Source organism: Merops nubicus, unplaced genomic scaffold (genome assembly GCF_000691845.1).
Source record: "Merops nubicus isolate BGI_N331 unplaced genomic scaffold, ASM69184v1 scaffold6916, whole genome shotgun sequence".
Lineage (NCBI taxonomy): Eukaryota > Metazoa > Chordata > Aves > Coraciiformes > Meropidae > Merops > Merops nubicus.
Genome location: NW_008614263.1, coordinates 36,459 through 46,283, shown reverse-complemented (window position 1 = coordinate 46,283; position 9,825 = coordinate 36,459). Strand labels below are relative to the sequence as shown.

General features: G+C 38.4%; 1 protein-coding gene across 1 annotated transcript in view; it reads right to left on the bottom strand.

Moving 5' to 3' along the window:
- Positions 1–7,890: 7,890 nt before the first annotated feature.
- The window catches only part of KIAA1377 (KIAA1377 ortholog), a gene marked incomplete at both ends in the record, with an annotated part of 37,672 nt that continues 35,737 nt past the window's right edge, over positions 7,891–9,825 (bottom strand). Inside the window, 1 exon segment of the mRNA XM_008942162.1 lies at positions 7,891–7,955. Within this exon segment, the coding sequence (XP_008940410.1) occupies positions 7,891–7,955 (65 nt within the window).

Genomic DNA, 9,825 nt, shown 5'->3' with positions numbered 1-9,825 from the left:
CTTTCATTTCTGGTAGCACCCAGGCTCCAGTGCCAAATCCTTTGCTACAGATGAGAACAGGGTTCAGACCTCGAATAGAACGTGCAAATAATTGATTAAAATAATAAATTACAAAAATATTTAAATGGACCTGAAACAAAACATTTTGCATAGCTTCCAACTAATCCGATTACACTAAATTTAGTCTCAAAATCTTATCTTGCAGTGAAAAGTCAGACTTCTAAATATAAACAGAAATATTTCAACTTTAGTGATTGTTTTTTCTTTGACCAAAACTCTTTGTTGAATATAAATTATTTCAGGAATATTACTTTCTTTAGAAATTAATAGTTTCATTTATTTCAGCTTGCTTAATGTATTTATTTCCCTTCCCTTCCCTTCCCTTCCCTTCCCTTCCCTTCCCTTCCCTTCCCTTCCCTTCTTCTATCCTTTTCCCTTTTCCTGCCACCCTGAAAGAGCATGAACTATTGGATATAGATTAAATAAAAATGTTGAACCATTCCCTCCTTCTCAAAACAAACACAATATTGATATATACAATAATAGAGGCTTTATATGTAGATTTGTGTCACTCACAGACACTTCTGTCACTTGGATCATTGCCACCATTGTTGCTGGCTTGGGATTTATACCCAGTATTGAAGGAATCCTGTGGCTATGATTTGAAATACAATTCCAAAAACATTGTAGAGTCATCTCTAGTTCTACGGGGTCAAATTCACTCTGGGTGAAGGCTCTTTTATAAAAGCAGTGGTGTTAGAGCAGCAATAATAATGAGCCAGACTACTATGAACATTATGATGGGGACAATTAAAGGATATGGAACCTCCTGTCTACCTGATTGAGTAGAATGAAGAGTTTCAGTGTATTTGATGACAAGGGAGTCTGATTATTCCCGCACACTAACAGCCCTGTTTTAGGTGGCACTCCTTGTATTCACTCTGCCCATATTTTGTTGATTTCTTTTCTAATGTTCATTGTCATTCCTGTTTTGACTGCAGAATTTGACAGCGCCAGTCATGTTCTCCTCCCCAGCAGGAGCCCCTGCCACACAACTCAAGAGCCATGCACTAAATACTGACCTAACGGTGCTCTTTGGTCTCAAATGCATTGAGGTGCCTTCGGTCCCAATAGCCTGTGGTTGCAAAGAACAGCAGCGCTCGGTGCTGCAATTTTACCCAAAAGTTGGCTGCCCTCAAACACTGTGATAAAGTAAAGGTTTACTCGTGCCCCTTTTGGCTGAAAAACATAGTGTTTAAAATGTTTGAAACTTGGAGTACAGCTGTCAACAGTGGCTCTGCAAAGGCCTTCACCCCTTCACAAGGCTGCAGTCCTATTCTCCTTTCAGTCTGGTAGCTACAGAAGATACTTTTTTCCCTATGAAAACAAATTGGCCAGGAACAGTGGCTGGAGAAGGAAGGTCTCTGGCCTCTCCCAGTCCCTCCTCTTCCCTTCCATTATCACTGCAGTTCTTGCTATCACCAAGACCTTATCAAAGAGCATAGGCAAGGGCCCTGCTGCCTGGTGGCCCTGGCTGGCAGAAAGCTCCAGAAAAGGATTGAGTCTTCTTCAGAAATCTCAGGCTTTTTCCAGCCAGTCCCTGTCTCCCAGCCTGTCCCTGCCAGCACCGAGGCCATGTCATAGTCCCCATGTGACTACAGCTTCACCTGTCCCTCACAGCCCCAGCATCTTCATACCTGTCACTGCTGCCAAAAGTAGGCAGGGGCCCTTCTCACCCCGCTCAGCAGGCCTCAGGTCCATTGCCTCCTGCCACCCTGAAACCCAGGTGCAGGTGCTGCAGTGGGTGGTGGCTACTAGCCTGAGGCCCCCTCTCAGATGTAGAGGTAGATGATATTCTTCCTGGCAGTGGAGGCTGCTGCATAGGAGATGGAGGAAAAAGTGAGCCTTGGCAGATGTGCTTTCACATCCTGCAAACACCTGATGGGGTGTAAAGATTGTGTTAACATCAGTCCCTTTCTTCTAACCCTGGCCTTCTCCTGGCCACATGTGTGCTCAGGAGGCTGCTTGTCAATTACACCTTCATCTGGCTCTGCTCCACTGCCATTTGCAACCCATCTTAAAATGTTCATTACAACCAAGGGTTCCCGGGCATAACAGTACTATTAGGAAAATATTACACCACAGGTAAATTTCCCTTTTAAATCCATGATTTATGGATGGGCCAATTTACTCAGTGCTGTGGCTCAAGAAGCAAATTAGGGATGCTAAGTGGAAAGCAGCAGATTTATTTCCAAGAAGCAGAACACCCTTTCTGTGAAATTTGAAAGTTTAATCTTATCAATGAAAAATTAATTTTGTGCTCTGTCTCCCCTGTACAACTTCCTGTGACCTGTTGGTCTTTAGCCTTTTGCTTAAAGTACACTTTGCCAAATGGGAGAAGATAAATATTGAGGACATGTAGCTCTTTTTTGGGACCACTGGCACATCATTGTCTGTAAAAGCACTGAGTTGGTTGCACCTGAAACCATCCCTATGGGTGTCCACTCAAATTGAAAATCAGGCACATAGGTGCACATTTAAAGAAGCTTTACGGGTGTTTTGTATTTAGGCTTGTACTGGAAATTGTAACTTTAACCATGTTTTCTTTTCATACTAGAATTTTATTGTACAAAGAATATGGACAAATTTCTTTTAAAAATGGTAGACAGAGTGAAGAGTTTTTGAAAGAAAACTAAGGTACACAAATTTTATTTTGTTCACATCTAAACCAAGCTTAACAGTTACTTTTCTTCATACTTGAAAAATAAAATTAAGCCTTTAAATTTATTTTCTTTTTTTTTTTTTTTAAATTTCTATGCAATGAATAGAAAAGCCTGGAAACATCATTCTGAGGAATAGCCATCACCTCATGGGAACAAAAGACTTTGTTGACTCTTCACAAGTGCTCAGAATCCAGCAGCTGCCTCTGGGTCCACTCTCACAGTGCACATTCCTGATGCCTGAGAGTCACACTGTTTAGACATGTAAACAAAAACTATACTTTAGTATTGTCAAAAGAGCCAAAATCTAGGAAACAAGGTTATTATCTGTGAGTTTGAGCTTGTAACCCTAAATCAAATTTGAAAATATTTTCCTAGAAATGTAAGCACCTGATTTTGAAAGAAAAAAAATATATCTCTATGTAATTGAAGAAGCTGAGCCATGGGCTTTGGTTTTGCCACCTAAACCGATTAAGAGAAGACACCTGGTGAAGCTGGTGCACTGCCTTGCTGACTAGCAGGGTTGTTCTTGATACATGGCCTCTGGTATTTGGATTATTTGCTTTCCCCTCTCTTAATCTCTGTGGGGAAACTTTCTTTTGCTCTTTAAATATTAAATCCTCGCCATGCTGGAATGTCGCAGTGTGCTGCATACAAACAGAGATGTAAGGGCTCCCTGCTTTCAGTGCAAACCAATCTGAGTTCCAACTCAGAAGGCCTTTGTTCATTTGCTCTGAGGATACACACGTCTTTTTCTGGGAATTTTACACGTACTTGAGCACCAAAGACCCAATAAGAACTGACACACATCAGAATCCCATAGGCATGTGGACTGCAGCTAAAGTTCCCCTTTTCTGGCAGCAGTGTCAGGACAGTGATCCTAAGACACCAAGTCTCTGCAGTTTTGATGTTTCAATACAGTTTCTCTTAACAGGCTCTAGACTGAAGTAATCCCCTTTAAGCCCATCAGATTTTTCCTCCAAAGATGGTGCAATGCCTAGCTAGAGGTGAAAGATAGCATTATTCCATTCTTCAAAACATGGTTTGGAAAAAAAATCAGTCTTTCCCTAAATCTCCTTTGCAAAATTTCAGTTTCCAACTGTCTGCTACATATGTAGCTCTGCTTAGTCTTGACTGACACCATGCACCAGCAGGTAGCTCTAAAGCCCTGATAAATTTTCCATTGTTAGGATGGGCACGTTTTCCTGTTCTCTCCTTTACACAGGCTGGGCCTCTCCTACCAGTGGCAGCACTTACTAAAGATAATGGTTTGATGATCTTGGTATGATGGGGAATAACAAAACTTTGAAAATACTTTTGCCAAATAATAATTTAATTTCTTCTTTTGGGAAGATGCCTTAATGGAATGAGAGATGCCCGTGTCCCTCGGGGTGCTTGTTCCCATGGTTGCGCTGGTACGGCGCAGAGCCCACTCCTGAAGTACAACCCTGCCAAGCTCCTGTACCCTCAGACAGAGACCAGCAACAACACTCTGTGGGGTTCAGGCACATCTCTGCTGGAAACATGGGAGTGCTTCAGTCCCCAGACAAACCCCACAGTTCTTACTGTATAGATACTAACAGGAAATTGGGCATCTAATGAGGAGTTATAAATCCAGAAATTTAGAAATTTCTGTTATTGCTTCTTGCAGCTAATTACCAGCTTAGATTTATTGACCAATTCTGTGCATTTTATATACCATCTACAGCTTATTTCAGTGTTTTTCTACTTTGTAGTGAAATGGCAGAGGAAAAGAAAGTTAGGAAGTGACCCCTCCTTAGCAATTAACTAACCTCACAGATTTAGGGACTGTGCTCAGTAACTAGAAGGCCTTTAATCTAGAACTGCAGAACAATGCAGGCAGGTTTATCACCAAACACAACAAATCTGTTGCCATGTTAATTGTCATATTACAGGTCAATTTAAAATTGAGGGGTCAGTGTTTAAACTGCCAATCCAAGACTGCCAAAACCAATCTGTCCCTCCAATATAGCTACTTGTAAGACAACTAACTGCAAGTCCTTCTAACTCTGCAGAAAGACACTCAGGGCATATTATTAGACTATATAAGCCCTTATGCAGAAAATACTAATATTTGGCTCCATCTGGGTATCCTGACACAGCAATGGAGTCCTTATCTCCAGACCTGTTGTCTCCACTTTGCTTCCTTTTATGTAGAGATTTTGTAATAAGGATTACAGAGGTAAAGCCAATCAAGAAAAAAAAAGAAAAAAACAAAAACAAACCAACAAACCAAAAAAAAAACCAACCAAACAAAAAAAACCCAACCAACCAAACAAAAAAAACCCAACCAACCAAACAAAAAAAACCCAACCAACCAAACAAAAAAAACCCAACCAACCAAACAAAAAAACCCAACAACAACCCACTAACCAACCAAAAAAAACCCACAACCAAAAAAAACACCACAAAAAACCAAACACTTTAGTTGATGAGCTAGCTGGTTACTTTTGTTTTTCTGATCCTAGAAAGCTGACACTGATGTAGAGAGATTTCCCTGCCGGCTTCAGTTAAAGTGCCTCTACATATCATTAGTTGCACATTTCTTTCCAAAGCACCTTTCTTTCTGATTTCCTGACAGTTTCAGCCTGGGGTTCGTTGTAGGAGGAGCTGAGGAAAAATTCCTGAACGCATGTGTTGATAAGTGCTGTTGGGAAAAACTGGATAACAGGAATCTCCAACAAATTCAGCAAGACCTGCAGCAGCATATGCCTATGAGAACTGGGCAGTTCTCATAGGTGATGATATTGGGAGCACAGCCAGTTTTAGAGACATCAGATGTAGCTACTGAATAAGGGCAAAGCACAGCCTTCAGTAATATAAAATACAGCCACCAATATAAAGATAAAAGGTGAAACACCATGTATTATTTACTGATAATAAAATCACTTTTACAAAAATTATAATAAAATCTATTACTGACTCTCAAAAAAATCAAGAAGTTAGGAAAGTAATTTAGACATAATCTAAGCAGCAAAATATTTGCTTTCATTTCACTTTAATTACAGGTGCAGGAAATTTACACAACTACATATGCTAAAAATGCAAAGTATTTTCATTCTTTTAATTTCACAATAAAATGCATAATAAAATACTTATCCTAAAAATGCTCACCAGTCAATTGGCATTAATTGAGTTACTGCTTTCATGTTTATTTTGTTGCTATTTTCATAATATCAAACAGCATACACATAACATATGAAGTACCTAGAACTGCAGTATCCCAGAGCAGATATTGTCAGTATCTCCTGTGCACCTGCCATTGGTTACTAGCTGAGGCATTCTGGCACTGCTGTGAGGCTCCTGTAGTGGTCACCAAAGGGCAGGCTATACGTTGCTGCATACTCTACAATAAAATGGAGAATAATGAGATGTACATGTATATCAACAGAAATGTGATTATTTATAACATAACATTCAAGAAACATCATTTGATGATACGATGTGATCTGTTCTCCATTATAACAACGACGCACCTTCAGCTGGATTCAGAGGTTGGTATTACAGGGTTCCAGGCCTTTCACAGGAATTACTCAGTGAATATCTGTAGTTCATTTGGATGCTCTGAAGCCAGGACAGCTGAAGTAGGTTGTTCTCTTAGTGAAGTAAAAATGTAAAATCCCCTTGCTTCTCACAGCAGAAGATCTGATGAAATCTCAATCATCTACTCTTTTTCTGAGGCTGGGAACTTGTGTGACAGTTGTTCACTCCTATCATCAAGAAGAATTCCAAGCCAGTGCCTGACATCTGAATGTGTATCTATAGCTGGACACGTGTTTAAATGCTTAAGTATATACTTGCAGGGAAAGAAGTGCCTTAAATGTTCATAAGAGACCTTACAGTTCCAGAGAGTGGACAGCCTCAGGAAATGTCTAGTGCTTATGTCATATTCATGAAACAAAACTCTTGTAGTGGGAGAAGGCTTTGTCACAGACCAGCTAGCCAAGAAGCCTGGCTACTGAAAGCCAGGAAAATGCATTGGTGGGGGGGACCAGCTTTTGTTTGTTTGTTTGAAATAGGACAGACTATGAAGAAATCCCCAGAAATCATATAAGCTCAGAAGTGCTTTACTAAAACACAGTTAGACCAAATAAAAGTAGTTATACTACACTAACTGCTATAAAATACAACATTTCCAAATTGTTTAGCCATAAAGGATTAAATATGAAAGATAGGAAGCAGAAAAGAAGCAGCAAGATGAGGTCCCAAGTCACAACTACTACTAGGATTCACAAGAAGAAAGGTAGTGATGTAGTTTGTATTCTTTTCACACTTGTAAACCAGTCAATCATTTTGAATTTAGGAGCCTGGATAGTTTCTGGGGTATTTTAGTCTCAAACTCAGTAAGTGGCAAAAGTCTTTTGAATAAAGAGTATTTTCCCTAGCATTTTTGATAACAGTTTATCCAGTAAAGTATACGAAGCATGTGTAAGTATAAAAAGTGTGTGAACTATACAGGGATCTGTCTATATTTTTACCTCAGTACAAATACATAGTAAAGCAGACTGATAATACAGAATTACAAAGATTAACTCCTGCATTATAAACTGAGCATTTGAGATGTAAATTTTGTACTTCATACACTCATCTGCCTACTCGGTTCCTTATATTCCAGGTATCATGATTCATTTGTTTCAAACTGACAAGATCTAGAATATATGAAATAAAATACACTTATTGAGGGAAGTTACCTATCAGTTAAAGAACATGGCATATCTGCAGGTTGAAGTAAGAAGTGATTGTACGACCAACTATTTTATGCACCACCATACATTATTCCCTCTTTCCTCTCTATGTTATTAAGCAATAGAAATTAATTATAAGCTACATATACTTCAAATGGAGCCTGCTAAACTACCATTCCTTTAAAGTTCTTTGAACTTCCTGGACTTTTTCAAGTGTCTTCAGATACCAAAAGGAAAATGAAGCCAGAGGATGAGGCAGTCTGGTATAAACTGTTAAAGCCTGTTTACGGTATTATAATGTGTGTGGGTTTTTTAACATAAATAGAAATCTGAAAATCTGGTCATTGAACAGATTGATGACAATAATTTTACTATAAAATATTATATTATATTTTTACCATAAAATAAGCCATAAGGTCAGTTTGTAGGAATTAGAGCTGAATATATTTAAAGCAAATACTTACTAAAGGGGTGGTTATCTGCAAAACATTTGAAGCAGATGGGTTTCTGATAATGGCGTTTTGTACATCTGAAAATAGCACAAAAGTATATAATAAGTATTATGTAAACCAAATACTACAATAGAAATATGATTCACAGTCAAATATTCAACACGAAACTTCCTAAACATTGTGGAAATATAGTTTAATAGCACTGTTCTTTTTTCCCTTACCAACAGCTGCTGAAGTATATACTGCATCTGTATTTTAAAAATTTGCAGCTGGATATTATTATCAGAACAAAAAATTTGGTGTCAATAAAGAAATCAGAAACTAGAGAAAAGAATGCCAGCTTCTCCAAGCTGGCAACAAAGAGTCCAGACTTAGATCGGTTAGACTAACTGCTATTCATTAAAAAGACCACTATGAAGGTACATAGTTTCAGTCACTTAATTTGGTAACATGTGAAAACAAAGCCAAAAAAGAGAGGTTCAAAAAGGTCATGGTTTAAAAAAGCAATGTACTTACATGACATCTAAATTCTTACAACACTTTACTTCCTTACTTACAGGTACAAACTGACATGTACTTACATGTCTTATAAGTCTACCTGTAAAATTTCCCAGCTTCTTATTACCAATTTTAATCCCCAAATAATTAGGCTAGCTAATTACATTTCTAAGATACACACATATATATGTATTACATTAATTTTCAGTTGCTTCATTTGCAGTCAGATAGCTCCCATGATCTTTCATTGTTTCTTTCACATTCCTTATGCACTTCTCTTACAGTTTTCATAGTTTTCCTTCTCACACTTTGCAAACTTCAGCTTTCTTGCTCCCAGTTCTTTTGCTGCATTTATTTTTGCCTCCATTTCTTTGTTATTTCTCTGTTCTTTATACAGCAGTTTATTTTCTCTTTTCACATCTACTTTCTTGAAATGAGTGCATCATACCAAAGCTCTCTGACAAAAGACAGAATTCCTCACTTGTATTTGCCTGGAAGCAATAACCATGAAGTAAGATATAATGAAATTCTGAACCACTGTTTGATGGGAGCAGGAGTTGTAAGCTGCAGCTGCAGCACGTTTCTAAATGTTGAAAAGATCTTTTATTGTGCTCTTGCAGTCTGAAGGAAACTGAAACCTTTTTCCTTAAAGTCAAGCAATCCACCATTTTATATAGAAACGTATGTGTAGCATGCAGAAGCTTAGTAAGACCTGGTTTAGTTTGATTCCAGTCAGTAAGGGGGTAAACTTGGGTAACCTGACCATGAAATGGTGCAGTCCAGAAGGAAAAGTAGTGACATAGTAAAAAAAAAATCAATGGACTTCAAGAAAGCAGACTCTCATAAACGCAAATAATTGGCATGTAAAAATTCATATTAAAAACATGCAAGGAAAATATAAAATTTAGGAGAGTTGGCAGTTCCATAAACTGCAAAAATGGCAAGCTGAAGCTATTCCAACGATATGAAAAGCCAAGCAGTCCAGTGAAGAGATCATGTGGACTAAGTCACAAGGTCTCCACTGATTTAAAATACAGGATGGAGCACATAAAATACGGAAACTCTGTCAAACTAAGGAGAATTTTTGCGAAAGACCTGTATGATATGTAGTTCAAAGCAAATACTAATCATTAGATACAGCAGCGTGAAGCCCAAGAAATAAACTTGTTCTACAAGTATGTTAGTTATAATAGGATGATGAACGAAAGTGTTAGTTGACTAGTCACTGGAGAGAAAAAAATATCAAGAAAAAGTACACATTTTCCCCACATTCTTCAGCAAAATGGAAGCTGTAATTGAGCTCGTGTAAAAAGCAGGTTAGAGAACATTTTGGTAAGTCTGACATTTTAAAAATAGTTGTGCAAATGTGAAATGCTGGGGTCTGAACCCCGAGCCCCGAATTAAGGTTGACATATGGGTGATTCCCACAGCCCTTCATACAGAGGTGGT